General features: G+C 38.9%; 1 protein-coding gene across 1 annotated transcript; it reads left to right on the top strand.

The window, feature by feature from the left end:
• The first annotated feature begins 2,186 nt into the window (after positions 1-2,186).
• On the top strand, positions 2,187-20,625 carry sstr3a (somatostatin receptor 3a). Its single transcript, XM_027002809.3, has 2 exons — positions 2,187-2,506; positions 18,216-20,625. Exon 2 carries the CDS (start codon positions 18,275-18,277, stop codon positions 19,661-19,663), a length of 1,389 nt encoding a protein of 462 aa, XP_026858610.1. The 5' UTR covers positions 2,187-2,506; positions 18,216-18,274; the 3' UTR covers positions 19,664-20,625.
• The last annotated feature ends 818 nt before the right edge of the window (positions 20,626-21,443 follow it).

Genomic DNA, 21,443 nt, shown 5'->3' on the forward strand with positions numbered 1-21,443 from the left:
CTGCCTCAGTTTGGACTTCTGCTGTCTCCCTGATGCCATTTCCTGGAAAAGCTACATTACATCTACTTTGCACACGTGTTCTACCAGGTCTGGCCCTGATACAGCAAGAAGGACTTGTGAACAATTCAAATCCCTAGTGCTGAAATATGTAGGAATCTATAAATTCTGGAAAAAGAAGCAGCATTGGAAGGAATAAATGTGGGAAAAATTTGATATTTTGATCCAGTCTCTAATTGTTGTAATTATACACAGGATGAGATGTCAAATATCCTGTTCCAAGCCATTAGAACTTCACATAGAGCCCGGCCCACTCAGTTCATAATAGAAACCACAGCATCGTGTTATCACATCACCATTATTATTATTGTTGTTTTTGTTGTTTTTATTGTTATTATTGTTGTTGCTGTTGTTGTTGTTACATATCACACATTTCTACAATGGGCTCTATGTATTTTGAACCTGAACCATTTAGAATTTGTTCATAAACTTTACCTTCTAGTTCATATATGCCTCCTCTGCATTGAATGACACTGAATTTATTTTGTAGTGAACTTTTCAAACTCCAGGGTACTACCATTTATAAACCTTTCAGAGCCCATGGTACTACCATTTATAAACCTTTCAGAACCCAGGGTACTACCATTTATAAACCTTTCAGAGCCCATGGTACTACCATTTATAAACCTTTCAGAACCCAGGGTACTACCATTTATAAACCTTTTAGAACCCAGGGTAATCTGCCATTTATAAACCTTTCAGACCTCAGGGTACTACCATTTATAAACCTTTCAGAGCCCATGATACTACCATTTATAAACCTTTCAGAACCCAGGGTAATCTCCCATTTATAAACCTTTCAGACCCCAGGGTACTACCATTTATAAACCTTTTAGAACCCAGGGTAATCTGCCATTTATAAACCTTTCAGACCTCAGGGTACTACCATTTATAAACCTTTCAGAACCCAGGGTAATCTCCAATTTATAAACCTTTCAGAACCCAGGGTACTCTACCATTTATAAACCTTTCAGACCCCAGGGTACTATCATTTATAAACTTTTCAGACCCAAGGGTACTACCATTTATATACAAAACTGAAGAATTGAAGGGCTGCTAACAGGCTATTAAGCTGTAAAATATCTGAAACAACTATAAACACAAATATGAACATTGTGGAAGTAGGATAGGGATAGGACTTGTATTTTGACCACACATGGTATAAATTATCTTTAAAGTGAACCAATTGGAGTAGAACTAGAATTTATTTGCGATAACACTTGCAGAATTAGGTGTGTTTATCTTTGGAAAATTCAAAGACCAAATAGTAATGTGGGGGTGCAAATGGCAAAAGGAATTCCTTATAATTGCAATTTTGTTACTACTGCAATACTGGTTACTACTGTTTTACCTGTGAATAATCTCATTCATCTATGAGGCTATTTAGTATTTTAAGGTGTGTGTGTGTGTGTGTGTGTGTGTGTGTGTGTGTGTGTGTGTGTGTGTGTGTGTGTTAATGAATTAGCCTTAATTAAAATAGTTTCTTGGACCATGGACAAAGATAAAAAAGTTATCTTTGTTAAAGAAATTAAGTCTAATGTCATGCTTTGACATGATATTTAAAAATAAAATATTCACTTGGGCTTTCATAACAGATTCAGCATCATGATGGTCTGAGAATAGAAGAGTGTACAAGAAAACCAAGTCAAATTACATTACATAATGTGTAGTTTCCATGATTTTATGGATTAAAGGATACCAAACGATGTGCCTGAGATTGTGAACAATCCTTGTAAGCGAATGTATAAGCAATTAATCTGAACTATAATGCACAACTGCACAAATGTGTATACACACATTCGCATTCATGCACACTTAAAATGCTTATAATATTTCTTATGGTGTGATTGTAAGTAATTATTGAATTAGTCTATCTAAATATTTATATTACTCTTAATGTGTACACCTAAATATTAAATTCTTATCCTCAGTAATAAGCATATTAAATAACAGTGACATTCTATGTAAAAGGCCTTTAGAAATATAAAATCTTTATTTTCAATTATCATGAGGTGCATCTGATCCACACAAAGAGACCAAAACACAGCGCGCCGCGCACTCACACACACTCGGGCACCAGTGATTTATATCAACACCTCCCACTTTCTATCCCTGGGGCGTCTCCTTGCAGAAGAGACGTTACCTGGTTACAGGCGGCCGATGGAGCATCTAGTAATGTGGTGTTAAGGACTCCCCGTGAGGTCAAAGCAAATTCAGATAGCAAAGAGTTTCTTGTGCGCCTAGAAAGTAGCCCACTTCCCGCGCTTCCCACCCTGCTTCACGCGTTGCTCACATTTCACGTGTAGGCGATGTTATCTAGCCTCATCCTCTAGTAGCTAAACAGCGGTATCACTAGAAGGAGTCTTTGCTCTTTCAGTCGTGTAATTCCTGCTTCCATTTCTGTTGGGAGGAATTCTAAGGATCACGGGTTTTACGCGATTGATCCGAGGTAAGTTTATAACGCAATATTTTCGCGTATCTTTTCGGTGCAGATGTAATGTTCTTGTGTGTTGCAAGGGAGGATTACAGAGTTAGCAGTAACTCGTTTACAAATGTACTCATTTGTTAGGTGTTTTACTTTAAACCACTATTTCATGTAAGATATGAAATTAGCAGAATCCTCGCGTGGACAGTGGTTGAAGCCGCAGGGCGCACAGAGAAGTCCAGCTTTTAGTGTAACAGAGTGCGCTTGCTTTGACGTTCGGACGTAACGCCGTAGATGTAATTAACGTTACTCAACACGAATTATCTGCAGGTCTTATTCTAATTCCTTTGGGGTGTATTGCAAGTTAAAATACAATGTGATGCATTTAAGCCCTTGTGTGCAAGCTTAGGGGTTATACAATGACTATTTCGATATTTATATTCAATTACTATTGCGGCTCTTATTCATATTAGAAACGTCTTACACAAACTACAATTACATTATGGTTATTACTGATATATCTATATATTAGTTTTCACTTATTGTAGTAGAGTATTCACTTATTGTAGTATATGTGTCCATTTATTAATAAATATAATGTATAATTAATTTATATAAAACATAATTCATTTATAAAGAAATAAAGGAAAACCTTTTTGTGTCTATGTCAAAAAAGGAGACTACCACAAAAGAATATCAGATCAAAATAGAGGTTTTGCTGTTAAGACCTTTAAAAAAGTGTGTGTGTGTGTGTGTGTGTGTGTGTGTGTGTGTGTGTGTGTGTGTGTGCACTTGTGCATGTGTGTGTGAGTAAGTGAGTGAGTGAATGAGTGTGATAACTGACACACACTATAATTTAGAGATAATGCCCTAAGAATATTGCAAGGAGAAATGTATATTCAGTTACTAAACCGGTATTAATTCATATTATGTCTTACACAAAGTAAACATTGTGGTTATGACTGATCTATCTATCTATCTATCTATCTATCTATCTATCTATCTATCTATCTATCTATCTATCTATCTATCTATCTATCTATCTATCTATCTATCTATCTATCTATCTATCTATCTATCTATCTATCAGTGTCCACTTATTGTAGTAGTTTTCACTTGTTGTGGTATGTGTCTATTTATGTTTAAATATAATATATAATTCATTTCTATTAAATATAATTAATTTATATAAAGTAAAAGGAAAACCTTTTTGTGCTTATGTCAAAAAAGAGGCTACCACAAAAGAATATCAGATCAAAATAGACGTTTTGCTGTTGTGTGTGCGCATGCATGCATGTGTGTGCATGTTTGTGTGTGTGTGTGTGTTTGAGAGAGAGAGACAGAGAGAGAGAGAATGAGTGTGATATCTAGCACACACTATAATTTTGAGATTATGCCCTGAGAACATTGTAAAGAGAAACTGTGAAAAGGGAAGGGTATGTGTGACTGCTGGAATTCCACTGGAACTGGAAACTTGAATTCTAGCTACAGAGCTTCAAATGACTCGGTTTTCAAGTACTTCCATTAGACTACCTAGCCAGAGTGCTTTACTCTTTGTAGGCATTGGTCATCTTTGGCTATATATCCCACTATGCACATCAAATGAGCAGACACAAAGTATGCTAAAGCTAGCCACACTCAGCCTGACAATTCCTGGCAGCATCTACCATTTGTTGAGTTTGGAAGGCCTTGAGGTCCAAACTGTACTGATCTACAGTTAACTGAACATTTGATTTTAAAGTCTGTCTCAGAATAAATGACCTATCCTGATATTGATAGCAACTGATAGGCTCAGCACAGTTTCAAGTATATAAGGTGTCACTCACTAGTTACCATCATGATGGGTATTAAAACCCAAAACCTGACCCTTCTTGTTCTCAGACATGTTCAGATCCATGAGCCTTAAGATTACAAAGTTTGTCCAATCGCATAGCATGTCTTAGAATATCTATATAGTATAGTTACCAGCTACTAGGAATTCATTCCCTACACTGGGGCACCCTCTTACTCGCTGTGAATGTTGAGTTTCATGTAAAATTATGAGTGCAATAATTTTTCGCTATATTTGTTTATTTCGATTTTTATGTAAGATTCTTTGTCACCTGATTATTAAATGCTTTTGGTGCATGCTGGTCACACCTCTAAGGAGTAGATTGTGTCATTTTGTCTTTGTGTATCATAGTTAAACCTGGTCCTTACAGTGTAGTGTAATACAGTCAGTGCAAAGTCTAAACCACTCTCCATTATAATGATAAGACTATCACCACTCTCCAACCAATGTTGTTTGCCTTTTGGTGCACTGAACAGGACATTTGACTTTCAAACAGCAGCTCCCAGGTGAGCATGAGTTCAAGTCCCACTCATGTTACACCTGTGCTTGCCAGTGCTCTACGGATAAGAGGCTGAATGCTTCATGTCTGGTTTGCATATTCCACATTCGTAATGACCAGCGCTGGAGGAATCCAGGCATGTGAGCATGATTTATTAACTTCAAGGCCATGCTTAATCCATGTTCCATCTGCCCTGCTGGAAATGGATAAAGGATTTAACATCACCTATACACTATACCGCAATCATAGACGGTCTACTAGGTGTTTTCAAGGGGATTGTTCCTGGCTGTTTCTGTACAGGTGTCCTGTGGGGCTCCCATCCGAGCTACACCTACCATATTTCTGTGAGCATGTCTCACCACCTTCTCCCAGGTAATATATGTAGCAGGCAGGGGCTGGTGCTGTGTGTCAGTGAAGCTCACTTATGGTCTCAATGACTTGGGCTCATCGGGATCTCCTTTGATGTTATTGCTTTGACATGTTGCTGTCTGGTGAAGAGTTGAGCAAGTTTCCTTTAAACCCTTGGAAGAATGAGCTAGGCACTGCTGTGAAAGAGCCTTGCTCTGACAGGAGTGCTGTGAGGACCCAGCAGTTGGAAGGTGCCATTTATACTTAGCTGCCTGCCGACGTGATTGAAAGGGGAAGCAGGAAATAGTGTGGAAGCTGAGATCCTCCACATCTCCTTGGCTACTTCAAGTCGAGATGTCATGGGAGACCACTTGCAGGACACCTTCAACCCTAGAGGCCAGTCTACCTGAAAAACAAACTCAGTCTATCTTGAAATAAAAATAGTTCTTAGCAGTGGTCTCTTGTGACATATGTAGTCTGCAGTTACAACATTATTAGAACACTGCTACCCCAGTGACCTGAAAGTGGCTAGGATGAAACTAAGGGTATGGGCTTGTCGACCATGCAATCCAGTGCACTTTAATGCAGTCATAATCGGGCTGAAGTCGAGAGGATCTTTTACATTCTGTTAGTCTTGTCTTTGTTACAGGGTATTGTGCAGTTGGTTTGACAGCTGCTAAAACTATCATGTAACTTCTATCTTTGTGATTTCCATCAGTGTTTGAGAGGGTTATAAAAACACACACACTGTACATCTTCATTACTAAGTAGAGAGATGAAGAATGAGACAGAAAGAGTGAGGGAGAGAGAATGGAGAGGCAAGCACAAGTGTGAGAAAGAGATACAAATAGTGACAGCAAGAGTGAAAGTGGGAGAGAGAGAGATGGATGAGAGGGAAAGAGTGATGAATGTATGGCCTTGCACAATGCCCAGTTAGCAACTCTTCACCAGCTGGGGTACATTTCAGGTGACAGGCACAACAAATCTATCTCTCAGAATCGAACTTCAGTTGTCTCTTTAAACAGTCCATAATTACTGACACTCAAGCCTCTCATCAGGCCCCATGACATATGCGTTAGATTTGCCATTGCATTAATCTTAGCCACTCACAGCGTCCTCAGCCTTGGGAGCTCTGTGTTAATGCAACAAAATTTTACAGGCAGTGGAGAAAATCAGAAATGTGCATCTGCTCCAGGCTGGTGTACATTTATTATGGCAGTTGTGTATGAATGCTTGTGTATGTGCGTGTGTGCGTGCATGTGTATGTGTGTGTGTGTGTGTTTGCACTATAGATCATGCAGATCTCCTTATTTTTCCTGCATAGTGCGTCAGCATCTCTGCACTGTGTGTCGCAAGCCTTCCCACTCCTGTTCATGCCTCTCACTGACAGCATGACACTCAGCATGCAGGTGCAGTGCCTCCCTGCTTGTCCATTCCATCACCGTAGCACTCGCACCATTCCACCCACACGCTGCCGTCTGCACTCAGGTGCACAGTACACCGCCCAGCTGGCATACCTCAAGGTGCATCATTACACATGTTCAACACTTCTTACCTACTTGGTGGCGATCGATGATTTACTTGTGTGATTTCACTTCCAAGTTTTCTGAAAGCCAGAGATGCTTTATTGATCATAAATCGTTTTTTGATTGCAAGCCTGGTGCCTAGGGGTATGGAAATGTGTTTACTCTCACTAAGTCTCACTGGGTTGCCATCTATTTCTCTCTCTCTCTCTCTCTCTCTCTCTCTCTCTTTTATTCTCTGTTCATTCAATCCAATACATTCTGTTTACATTCTGACTACAGGCAAAGTTTTCAATTACAGTGAAAAGGCACTTTTTTTCTGCACGCAATAACACCAGCATTCTAATTGTTCAGCTTTAAGCTTTTAACAACTGCAGTAATACTTTGTGTAATAGTGGGTTATTTTCTGCCTATGCGCTCTAGCTAGAGAAAGCTGGCCCATGGGTTTCTGACAACCAAGAGATCTCAGTGTGCACAGACGCACTGGCACGTGGAGTTGCTGTGCTGCCCAGACCATGATAAGGCCGAAACCAGTTCAGAGCTTTGACAATCCACTGATTCAGAGTCCCTAAGTCCGGGTGAGCTTCACAAATGCATCATAAGGCAAAGTACTTTGTTAATTCTATCATAAGATAATTTGTTAATTTGCAAGTGATCTCTTAAACTCCTCATTATATTGACCCATGTATTAACCCTCATGGACTTGGACGTCACAACACTTTAAAATTGTTGTCATTTCATCTATCTCTTACAATAAAGCATAGACATTAATGAAATGTTCATATTTCACACAACTGACACACAATACCACAAATATTAAAATATATTTTATTCAAGTATATTTTTAGGAATGAAAACATATATACATAACAAGAAAAAAACATCATCAATACATTTTGGTAAATGGAAATTCTTACACACAGACATCGGTTCCTCAATTTATCTGAATAGACTCGGCTGGATGTAGTATTGTCAGTACTTTCATTTCTTTTGTGCACTTGATAACTTCCTCCACCTCCCCTGGTCCATCCTACTGATCCACAGTGTTATAACCTCTCTATTTGGAGCAGAGAATATTTGTATATACCTGCTTTATTCCAGTCATAATACTATAGCTATTATCCTACATTTTTTAAATATAAAATGTATTTTGTTCAATGTAAAATATAAAAATTATGTTCTCTTATTGTTATATGCTGCTTAAACATCAATCAGTCGACCACTATTTTTGTTCATTTAAGTGGTGCATATTTATACTGTCACATTTATTATTCACCAAATAGATCTAAACAGTCAAAAGTTTGACTACAAACCTGTGTTGCATTTTAAAGCAATTTCCTGTTTGGGAAACCCTTATAGGAATATGATATAAATCTTTTGTGAAGTCACCCATTGTAGCTAAGATTCATTAGGATATCAGAAAAGGCCTAAAAGAATCAAGATACGATGCTCTATCCATCATGATTTTGTGTGAGCAAATAATATTTCAATAATGCCACTAACAAATTCTATTCTTGTGGAGGCATGCTTGATCAAATCTCTGATGATTTATTCAAAGCCTTCTGGCTGATTAAAGCCGAGTAGGAAGATAGGAACCCTCACAGATGGAAGATCCCGGCTGTTTGCCTGCTAATATCATGCGTGTGAAATATACACGCATGCATGCTGACACATCTACCATATTCCAGCAGCTCTACATCTACCATGTTCCAGCAGCCTCTTAAAAATACACACAGAATAAGAGTACCAAATACCTCATATACGGTGAGACACAGAGTTTGTGCCTGCCACATAGCCTTTGAATCTGTGTGTAGAAAGCTTTAATTAAAACAGTGCTTTTTCTTGCAGTTAGTCTTTTTTCCACGAGTAGGAGCACATTCTTGGACACACACACACACAAATAATTTAGCTGTGGGCAGATCGACAGTGGCTGTACAGAGGAAGCATGGAGCATTTTAGAAAATCACATCCTCCAAACACAGTGATTACAACTTCAGTGGAAGCAGTGCAGAGCAGCTCAAAGAATGTTAACTCACTAATTGCAGGGAGTCTAAACATGGCAAGAGGGGGTGGCAAGAGGGCTCCGTATTGAGCAGCCCTAACTTTCAGATTTTCTTCTCCCTGTCCATTCTGCACCAAGGTGGGCTGATTTGGGGGGAGATGAAAGAGAGAAAGAGGAGGTTATGGTTTGGGTTAGAGTTGGGATTAGAGTTAGAGTTAAGATTAGAGAGCAAGCTCTCCACATCACTGAGGTGGTGCTTCAGGCACTAGTCACAGTGGCGACGCATTGAGGTTGACACTGATGCAGCCAGACGAAACCCTTTGGGTCTTGCTTGAGTCCAGACATATTGCAAAGAGGGAGAGCCGGAGCAAGGGAAGAGAAGTGCTCTGCTCAGGTCTCCGTTCCCCTCCAAGAGAAGCTCCACGGTTGCATGATGAAAAGGGGGGTTTAACATGCCTCTCGGGTTTGTTCAAATGTGACATTTCAGATGAGAGGAGCAGATGCAGTGCAGGTCTGCTTAGATGAAACATTTTATTTAATTTTCTATAAATAAGCATGGTAACTGCTTGTAAAATCACAGCTGCAATTCTACCAGTATTGTCTCAAAGAATTTGAGAGATAAAGACTTAAAGATACCGAGATCAGGGCTTCTTTAGTCCTCATTCATTAGGAAATCCTTCAAACTCTGCTGTATGTATCTGCTACATTCCTACAGGACCTTTGTGATCTGAGGAGCTCAGGTACATCTTCATTATGACCTAGCACCATGTCTTCCTGGTCGTGCTTTGTCTGTGCTGCGGCATGTGATAGTGGGTCACTTTATACATTTTATTAAAATGCTTAAAGTGGCCCACTAGGCACAGGGGAAGGGCAGATCTGCACTGATGAGTGAGTGTGGAATTGCAAGCCACCCAGCCCAAAACCACGATGAGCTGATTGGTTAGCTGAGATGAATTTCAATATGTCGGCCTCCTGTGCCCACTCAGTGTTTGTAAGCTTTAATATGCAACATGGAAGAGAAGAGAGTGGTCACACAGTAAGATATTCAACACATTTCAGGTCCTTGCTGTTGCATCCCTGACTTGCATGTCCAGTGTGCTGAAGTTAGCAAAAGACATAAGGTAGAACTGGTATTAGATACCTTAATATGAACCAGTATTTTGATGCTCTAAAGCACATGAACTGTTCTGTCTAATTAGTTTTTGAGCCAAACATAAAGGACATTAAGGTCAATGACACAGTAGTTTCGGTCTCGGGTTGTATTGTACCTACCCTGAAATGAAGAAAGGAAAATCACCTGAAAGCTTTCTTATCTGAGTCATACAGTGTTTGAGTGCTCTGCTCCACTAAGATCAGCGTTAGTATGAACACGTCCGAATTCTAAGAGGTAAAGTGACAGATTGTCCATTGTTTTTCAACATTATGTACTTTACAAGAAGCCCTTTTTGATTGGTGTTGCTGGGGGTGTGGGGTGGTTGGGGGCATACCCATGATATGCCTCTGTGTTTCCTCCTTGATATAGCATATTCAGAGCCTTTGAATGGAAAGCAGTCAATTAGTACAAATCTGTGGTGTGTAGAAAAATCAGTCTGAAAGATCCATTTAGCAAATTAAAGCTTCGGAAAGATGGTGCACAAGATACTCGTGTTTTGGAAAATAAATAATTTGAGAATATATTTATTTGAATAAATAAATATGTGTTAAAAATGTGTGAAATAACATGCCTTCATTTACTCATGAACTGACTCAATCCACCAGTCATCTGCAAAATATTGGTTTCTGTTATACTTGTTGAACATGACTTGACAACCACTGAACCTGGATGTTTTCATGGATATCCTGTAAACAGCCATCAAGGAAATGTGTTCTCTAAATGTTCTCTAAAGCCTGACTTCAAGAGAGTAAACATTTATGCATGATGATTATTGATATGATATGCCTAAATCAACAGTTGTGGAAGAAAAGTAGTGTTATGTTATCTTGTAATCTAATTTCTTTGTTGCTGCATTATTGTATTTGAACTACTGTGAAATAACTCATAATTCATCTACCAGAATTAATTACTTTGAATTGGCTTTGGTCTTATATCTTTGAAGTAACTGCTTTGTCCTTCAATAGTAAATGTAAAGATTTGTATAAGGCATTTGATGTACTCAGAAAGAATGCTGTCAGCTGAACAAATGCTAACATCTCTTTTGGACAGAAGTCCAGTCATCTGTGTAATCATCATCTGTCCAAAGTGCTTTAGATGTGAATCAGGTAACATTTTTATATGATAAGTTCCAATGTTCTAAGCACATTAGTTTTCCTTAAATTTCCTATCTTTAGTGCTACCATAGCAACAACTAACAATGTTTAGAAAGATGTCCAAGATGTGTAAGCAGTGGAAATGAAAAGTCCTTTATCTTAGTCCTAGTACTTCAGCAAAGCAATCAATCAGTCTTATTTTTTGTTTCTCTAGTGTACAGTTTATCTCTTGCAGGACACATAACCCCTTCAGTTCCTTGAATAAGCAGCCCTTACAGTAACATATGAGGAGTGGTTGATCAAGGTTGATGATTTAGGCTTTGTAAGTTTAGTAGCTGTGGTTTTAAAATTCTATATTCCATATCTCACTCAGATATATGACAGAGTGCCAGAAATTATCCTTGCCAGACATTTATTTCATTTCTAACCAGCATAACTACTTTGTGGGCAGGGTGGGGCAGGGTGTGGCAGGGTGGGGCAGGGTGTGGGCAGGGTGGGGCATGGTGGGGCAGGGTGTGGCAGGGTGGGGCAGGGGGAATAGTTGCTCTGGGGTCTGCGATGCCACAGTGACTGGACCCCAAACCATTCCAGTTGGGTCCTTTCTGTCAGGCTAAACCATAAAACTAATTCCATTAAAATCTATGAAAATATGTATTGTATTTAAAAAAATAAATAATTAAATAATGCACATCACATTGTAACGGTTCTCAGGAAAATTGTTATTTAGCCAAATCATGTTTATTTAGAAAACATGATATTTGTTGCAATCCAAATTGGTAGTCTAGCATAAACATATAGGTTAACATTGGAGGAGACTTTAACTTAAAAAAAATTAATACATTCTGTGAATATCCTAAGTAAATTCAACACAAAAGTGGAGCTCAAAAATTAAAAGCAAAACACAAATAGCTGGCTGACTTCCTAACTGGTTGCTTACCTCAGAAGATAGAAGTCTTTAACAGTTTGGCTGTTCTGACCGTTAATATGCCAGAGACAGGAATTTGGACTTGAAGTCTGTCATAGATGATTTTGATGATTGCACATTACATGAACTTTACTTGAATACTCTGATTGCCCTACATTTATCCATTTAACTTGTTAGCTGTATTCTGTAAATTTACATAACTTGAAAGGAGATGGAGTTGCATGCTTTAGGAGCACTGACTTAACTGAGACATGAAAGTAGAAAGTAAAAAAAAAATTGCGGAATTTTTTATTCATCATACATATATACAAGGTTGTGAGGGTTATTTGAACATGTATTCTGTTGCAGATTAGTGATTACCTATTAAAATATGTCTGTAACCTAATCCAAATAATTATTATATTAAAGTAATCTGATTACTCTCCATTACATTTGGATTATTTTAACCCATTATTTGTCAGTTTAAGAACACTTGCCCCTGCAGTACCAGCCAGTATGCCCACCAACAAGATCCTACAAGTGCCAGTATTTTCCCTGTACCAGACTCATAAACAACTCAAGAGTTGTGTGAAAGTTGCCCATATAAAACATGTACCTTCCCCAGCTATCCGATATTGCTGAGAAGGTACTTCGTTTCAAAAGGCCAGTCTCTACACTCCTGTCAAATTGTCTCCACCAGTGTAAACATCCCAGTCACGTATAGAATGTTGTAGCAACGGTGAAAACAAAGTTCTTCATTGCACACTTGTGGTGGGGATAAACCTCACTAGAATGTACGCTTAAAAACACTCTTCCGCGATAGGAGATCATTCACTCGTTATTTTACAATTTTGCCGAAGACAACAGGAGCTATTCTTGGTAGAAATTGTGTAGCATTCGGTTAACAAAGGGCGTATCTTGATAGCGGATCGTAATTGGGGTTCTTCAATCCCATTTATAAGTAGCGCACAAACAGGAGATTATCATATAACAGTTGAGGATAACACAATAAAAGGTCAGTAAGTGACTGTTTGATCTCAAGTAGATTAATCAGTGATTTGTCGTCAGCCAACCACAAAATAAAATTCCATTAAGAATTTTTATTAAAAATGTTATATGTAACGAATACCGTATCCACGTGAATCGAAAATAGTGTTAACAATGAAAAAGATCAACAAACCGCTGTTAGCATAAGTTGCGTCGTGTGCTTTAATGAAAGCAAAGAAATGTATGAATCACAAACCCAGAGTAGAAACATAACGAATGGTACGTGTTCTAAACCCATAATTAAATAAACGAAGGCTACAGTCCATGCTGATGATATCGACAACAGCGGAGGGAACCGTTAACGCGATTAGAATGTGGCTTGGGGGCACCTAAAGTAAATCTAGTAAACACCGTGTATCAGTAATACTGCTTTTTGTCGGTAACGGAATACAATTGCCGTTTTTTAATTCGGATTATGTAACGCTGTTACACGAATTCCGTTACTGTCCAACCCTGCGCGCGCATATATATTATATACACAAAAAGTTCAAAGAAGCATTTTAGTTGAAAAAAAAAAACAGCTAGCCACTGAGATTTTATTGTATTATGCCAGAGCTTCAGAACGATTTTTACTTCGGAACTATAGAAGCCATGAAATGAATGGTGTCATGTGGTCATGTGGTCATAATAACTTACATGTGGTCAGTTAATATGAAGAATGACAGATAAAGTAGCAGAAGTGCACAAAATTGTTAGTAGTCTGTCTGAGAAACAATGGTGACATATGAACAGGAAATTGATTAAAAATTAATTTTCATAAATTCCACGAAGAGACTAAATTGAAGAGAAATGTATTGCTAACAAAAGCAAGCTTCAGTGTTGGGGTTCTTTACAAGAGAATATAAGTAGAAGAGGTGTTTTGGTCATTAATAAGATGTTAGTCTTTTCAATCTGTCATTGTTGAAGATACTAAGATAATAAAGATGACAGCAATGACACAGACATGGGTGCTGTGGTATGAGTGTATCAGACACAGCAGTGTTGCTGCACTTATTACACAAGTAAATGTCATAGCTGGGTTGAGGGTGGCCCACCACCCAAATATATCCAGCCAACAGGTTATGTGGTCAGAAGCTTACTTCTAATGGCTAATATAAACTATGCATGCCAAAAGGGCTGTAGTATTTAATGGTGCACTAAATGTGTCTATAATGAATAAATGTTTCTACTAAAGTTGGTGGTGATTTTTAATATATTCTAATATATGCCATAGAAACAAGTAGTACTCTTGTAATGCAAATGCAACCCTTGTAGGGGAGTATAATTAATGAGCTAGTTGAAAACCTCTTGTTTCAAGTCAATAAATATAGCTATATCTTATACATATAAACATCTCTAATATATATTATATAACATCTAATATACTGTATATACAGTACAGTATGTGTGTGTGTATATATATATATATATATATATATATATATATATATATATATAATCCGACAAAGATTCTAGGAGAGTAGATGCAGTGTACTGCAGTAAGATGGTGAGATAAATAATATAAATATAAATATAAATATTAAAAATGGTAGTAAATGTACTCTGTGTACTTTACTGCAATTTGGATATATATATATATATATATATATATATATATATATATATATATAGCACCTATCTCAAGGGAGCTTTACCAAGAGAAATCAACTTTTACAGTCAAATCACTCACACACCAATGTGACACAGTATGCACAGCATACTCTCTATCTGAAATTCCAGCCACTTATGGGACTGCACCAGGGAAGAGCTTTAGACCAGGAGAACCAACCATATACACACAGGACAATTTAGAGTATCCAGTCAACCTAACTTCCCTGTATTTGGACAGTGGGAAGAAACCCACACAGACAGAAAATGGAAACTCCACCCAGATTAGGACCTGAACCCAAGCCCCTAGTGCTGACAGACAAACATGCTAACTACCAAGCCACCATTCAGCACTGTGAAAAATATGACCATAACTGGAAAAGTCCAACATATATTAAGCCTTTTATGTGTTATAGAGGTTCTTGGGTTTCTTGCAATTGACCAAGACTATCTCACTACTGCTATGGATTTAGTGTGAAATTAGGCTCGCTATATTCTGAAGGTTTCATGCAATTATTTTGATGCATTATAGCACTGGATCCAATAATATGGTTCACCCCGTATTGTTTCCTTAAGATGATTACATAGACAAACTGCACAGCGACAGCAGATAAGATTGCTTTCAGCATCAACACTTCCAGTAATCCACTAGCATGGGCATATAGACATCAGTTTGATTAAAAAAAAAACAAAAAAAAAAAAACAACCTTCTTTCAGGAAACTCACAGAGAGGGAAAATAAAAAAATGTGGAATAGTGTTTAGAAATCAACAGTTTCACAATATTTTCAACTACTAATAAGATTAAATTGTTTGTTAATGAATAATGTCATTAACATCATTCTCAACTCATCATTCATAACATTATAATACATGACATGTTCATGTAATATATGTTTGTATAATTTATGTATTTTTTATATTTTGTGTCTTATGTCTGGGAAAAGTATTATATAAATACATTTTACTTACTATGTAATAGCAATGATTGCATAGGCTTAGGTATAAATTCGCTTGAGACACAGGGAGCATGTCCCCACCTATGGAACGGGTACTGGTGTGGCTGGAGTACCCACCTCTTTCTGAAATGGCTGATGTTGTCCCTACCACTTTTTTAAAGTATACTCTAAAATTTTGCAGACACTCATTCAAACAGACTGTGAAAACAGCTACAGAAGATACAGAAAAGTGTATTTGATACCTCTAATATGACATGGCTGTCACTGCATGTGAGCTTCAATTAAACGTCCAGAACAGTTGCTGGAATCTCATATGTCTCCATTAAAACAAATACAAAGAAGTAAATAGTTTGATTATCAAAATGAATAGAAAACAATATAAAACAACAATAGGCTTGACAAATTCAGCCATAAACATGTCATGAACCTCTTCCTTTTGGTCTCAGTGCTGATTTCAATGAATATATGTGCCTAAGGACATGATTGTTTAAAAGAAATTGTGAATTTAAGGTACAGTTGAATTTAATGCAACACCCAGGCTACATTCTTGTCCCCAGCACTTTTCAAAGCAAAGTTACACACAAGGTTTCTACTCAAAACAATATTATTTTTAATATAATAAACAAATTTAATTTTTATGCATCCAATAAATAGTTAGATTTTTTAAATGGTAAGAGGGTTGAGAGTAAGAGAGGTCCAGTCTGCATATTCTAAGGTATTCAAAAAGAAATAAGATACTCATAAGATTCTATCTGTAGTGCAGTGAGAGGACAGGACTCCATTTCTTTACCATGGTTTGACCCATGAGGGTAGGAAGAATACAGAACACTTAAGGCACTATCCAACCAGAGAAAAGAACACTTGAAAGAGGGCAGTAAAGAACCTGCACACCAGAGAATCAGGCTAGCATCAAAGAGACCATCATTTAAAAGGACATCAAAGTTGAATTACAGGAATGGTGTCAACAAGTGCTGTTAAATAAGTAGAGTGCACTTGTGATTTGCCATTAGCATAGAGAAATGCAGCGCGCCCATATTCTATCAGGTAATGGAGCTGCGAGACAAACCAATCAGAGCCCTGGGCCCCTTGAGACATCAGGGGAGCTCTCTGGGTAATAACATCAGAAAGGAACTGCAGTATGCACAGGTGTGCACACTTTTCCAAGCAAACCTGGAGTTCATATTATTTGTGTTTGCTGGAAGTTGCCTGTTTGTCCGGGTTAGTGGCGTGCACACTGCAGCTCTGGATCTCAGGCACTGACAAGAAGCAATACTGGTCTGTAGGAGCATTTTTCATTTTCCCTTGTGGAACAGGCCTGCTGCTCTGATCTCTGCATCACAGTCAAAACTAGATATGGGGAAAGAGGGAGAAAGACAGAAAGACAGGGGTTGTTGTGCACAGGTGTGACTGTTCCAAGACATAGACAGACCAATCTTTGTATAGCAAGAGTAAGAGCAGACAGAGAAGACTGCATCTACATGCTTTTATTTGCATGCACACTCCTGGTGTGCATATAAGCTCACTGAAGCGCACTTACAAATGCAGCAAAAGACCCTACGTTCATCTGACAAACACATGCATATATACATACACAGTACATGCCTGTTAACATTGTCATAGCTTGTTCAGTGCTGCATGGGTAAAATGTCAATCATTAGCTGTAGCATGTGGGAAAAGGCGATGTTTAAACGGTCTGAGGATTCTGTAGACATGTACACTGGCTAAACACAGACTCCTTATGGCTGTGTTTCCCACAGCTGCTCTGCTCACTTCCTCTCCACCTCCCTTAATTGTTTCCTGTGTGACTCATACCCACTGCCCCTGCGTTTGTCTTGCTTCTTTTATTTCTCACCCTGTTATCATTTAATTATGCTGTTTGAATTACCATTTCCATCTAACCTTCCATAAACCAGCAACCACCATCCACCCCCCTCCTCCAGGGTTGTTTCATTCTCCACATGGATGCTATTAGCTCTTCTATCTCAGTATTTGCACAGTTTAATGACATCTTCTAATTGCATGTTTCGTCATTCCCATCACTCAAGTTTCGGTCTTTAATGATGGAGTAGACACTGCCTAATTGGCCAGTAAGATGGACAAGAAAACAACAAAAAACACTGCTGAAAAGCAACAACTGAGAAAATAATTGAATAAATATAAATATTCAGTATAATTGTATTATTATTTTGTTATTTTAAATTAGTAAAAAGTAATGAAGATTTGTTGTTAATATAATTTTGTTTCCAAGGGACATAATAGGCTGTTTAGTTGAAAACTGTGAGATATGGAACCAACACTGTAACACTGCAAAGCATTATGCTCATTTAACATTTTAAAGTAGAATCTTTGGCCTTATATCATTTGTATTTGAAACTGTGACTTCAACAGCTGAACTGTTGCACAGAAAACCAAAACATCTTCTCAGAGAATCACAACTGCAGAAACACCTTTTTGCCAGTTTCACTAACAAATATTATATCTAGTCATTAACATGAAATATTTATTTTAGAAGTCATTAGCTGTATGGTTGGGTTTAAACCTGGTTTTATTGTGTTCCTGAGTCATAAGCCCAGAGTTTACACTTAGTATTGGTATGTATGTCTTTGTCATATAAATCATTTTAAACATGCCTCATTTGTCTCTCTGTTGAAGAATAGCCTTTTCTCTCTAGCAGAATAGCTCTAAACAATCCTGGAATTGTTCTGATATTGTGAACATTTCGCATACCACATACTTCAAGTCAGAGGGAGCTTTGAAAGAAATAAATGTCTCTTTGACTCTTTTATAGGGCAATGGGTCCCAGCTGAGCACAGCGTGAGAGAGAGAGAGAAGGAAATTGGAGCTGCCATGGCGGTTTCCTCAGTGGACCCCTCTGCATTACCAGAGCTCTGGGCCAACGTCTCCCTCCCTGAGTTCCTCCTTAATGAGACATTTCTCAAAGACACATGCCTCTTCAGCGCCTTGAACTGCACCAATGGAACGGGTACTGGTGTGGCTGGAGTCCTCACCTCACTCATATACATCATTGTCTGCGTGGTTGGCTTGGGAGGAAACACCCTGGTCATCCACATTGTCCTGCATTATTCCAAGACTGAGTCTGTCACCAACATCTACATCCTCAATCTGGCTATTGCTGATGAGCTTTTCATGTTGAGCCTACCGTTCCTGGCTGTCCAGAATGCCATGATGTCCTGGCCGTTTGGCTCTTTCATGTGCCGGCTGGTTATGACGGTGGATGGCATCAATCAGTTCACCAGCATATTCTGCCTGACAGTGATGAGCATCGACCGCTATCTGGCGGTGGTGCACCCCATCCGGTCTTCCAAGTGGAGGCGGCCACAGGTGGCTAAGGCAGTGAATGGCTCAGTGTGGGCCATGTCTTTCATGGTGGTCCTGCCCATGGTGATCTTCGCTGATGTCTTAGAAAAGGGCAGCGCATGCAACATCAACTGGCCAGAGCCCACAAGGATCTGGCGGGCTGCGTTTATTATATACACATCCACAGTGGGCTTTTTCTTTCCCCTGCTGGTCATCTGTATGTGCTACCTTCTCATTGTGGTCAAGATCCGCAGCTCAAGCAAGAAAGTTCATGCCACCTCTGCCAAACGGCGCAAATCTGAGCGCAAGGTCACTCGCATGGTTGTCATAGTGGTGGCCGTCTTTGTCTTCTGTTGGCTGCCTTTCTATGCCCTCAACATTATCAACCTGATCGTGTCTCCACCCGGTGAGCTGCAGGGCCTCTACTACTTTGTGGTGGTGCTCTCCTACGCCAACAGCTGTGCCAACCCCATTGTCTACAGCTTCCTGTCCGACAACTTCAAGCGAGGCTTTCGCAAGGCCCTGTGCCGATCTTCTCGGAAAGTAGAGAACCACGAACCTCCGGATCAGCAGCAACAGGACGAGCGCCGTCAGATCCTGATGCCCCGTGAGAGTTTGCGCAGGGCCATGAGAGATGATGAAGAGGAGGATGAGGAAGAAGACAGGGAGGAGATGACTGAGATGACTGAGATTTGCAAGATCACACAGAACGGGAACAGCAGCAGACAGGCTGAATGCACCCGTGCTTTGCTCTCTGGCTCCCCAGACAGGAGAGGCCCATCTGGGGACAGTACTGGCAAAGGCCCTCCTTTTGGTCCGACCACAGCCCTGCTGAATGGAACAAAAAATGGTAGCGTGAAACCCCTGCCAGAGGAGCCTGTGGAGAAGAACACATCACTGGAGATTAGCTACTTGTAACACGACTCTGAAAGTGTCTGTCTTCTATGCTACTTGAAATGGAGCCACAGTATTTGTATCTTGTTCAAGTTCAAGTCCTGCCACACAGGAGCATCATTCAAATTTGCAGTAATTCTCAGATTTTATCATGAGCCATGCTCAAGGCCAGAATGTACCAACCCTAAGAGCTCTTTTGTAATATTATAAGAAAAATAATACAATTGTAAGTTATGGAACTTTTTTCAGGGACTGTTTGTCTTACCTGTACATCTCTACAAATTATATAGTTTCTAAAGAGGATATTATTACTTCTGCCTTTTTTTCAAATTCTTGTAGAATTCATGCATTGCAAAAATCAACTCCTTATATGCTTACATGTATGTTCTTTAAAATTGTTATGGGGTTTCATTCAATGCAGCTGTTATCATAAGAGTGAAACAAAACTGATTTTCAGTTACATTCAACTGTATTTAAATCAAGAATGCTTTTCTGTAATGGAGCTGTGTGAGATTGTGACATTAAACAGACACATAACACCTGCATATGCACTGTGTAAGATGATTATAAAATGTTTATGTCTTGTCATTTATTTTGCATTACGTATGTATGGTAATATCCTTTACAATTTTGTCATCCGCATAATGTTTTGGATAAGTTTGTGTTGTTAAATAATTACTATGTTTGTGCTGGTTATGCATGGCTATATATGTTTCATGTAAATATCACATATCAATATATCAATGTATCTGTCAATATATTTAATAGCCTCTCCTCAATGGTCCTTAATATGAAAGACTTGTAATGGATGGAAGGATCTTAATGTGCATTTTAAAATTTTTATGAATAATAGTTGAAGACATATTGAAGTGCACTTGACAAGCTAACAGGTAACAAAATTGGTCAACTTTTCCCATAGCACTGCAATCATGTTTCTCTAGGTGTTATGTGAGTTATATAGAATAAAGACACAGAGCATAAGTGTGGCATATGTACTGTATGTTCCTTTAAAAGTTTAAAAAACATTGAAAAAAAAAAATTCCCAAGTCACAGACATGTGGTTTAAATGAAACAGTCATGCACACTGAACACTGGGCTTAAAACAATTCCACATCAGTTCCCTTGAGAAGCAGCCTTAATGAGCATATAACCTGTCTAATTTTAATCTTCCATTACAATCATATATACTGTATAGGACCAACATCCCACCCCCTCGACCAGACAGTCGCACAGTGGTCTGGGAGACTTCTTCCCATGACTGGAGGTAGCACATTTGACATTCAGCTCACTTGAGATCTTGTGTAAAGGACCTGTAAATACATATCAGTGCCAAGTCCCAACACTCACCTACCTATTCATACATGAATTACAGGTTATATTGAGGACAGCCTGGCATTGCCTTGGCTAACAGCCTTTAACATGATATGATTGCTGGAAACAAAGGACATAAAAAATATGTGAAACACTTATCTGCCAGATGTTATACTACTGTTCCAGTTCCATTAGAACTCATTTATTGTGATTATTATTTATGTTACTTGATGCATGAGTGGCGGTGTGTAATTCACACAGATTGTGCAGTCCACCCTCACAACAGAAAAGCTGTTATTTCTGGCTGGGGGAAGCGAGGCACCACTCAGATGACCGTGTGACTGGACCAGCCTCTGGACCATAATGAATCTTGCCGCCCACCTTGGACCGCCCACATGCAGTATGGCCTCACAGAGAGAGGCAGGCAGTGCTGTGGGCTACTGGTAAACACCATGACATCATTCCCTTCTTGGCATGGATCTCCTCAGCACCA

The sequence above is a fragment of the Electrophorus electricus genome, chromosome 3, assembly GCF_041902795.1.
Source record: "Electrophorus electricus isolate QZ-2024a chromosome 3, ASM4190279v1, whole genome shotgun sequence".
Lineage (NCBI taxonomy): Eukaryota > Metazoa > Chordata > Actinopteri > Gymnotiformes > Gymnotidae > Electrophorus > Electrophorus electricus.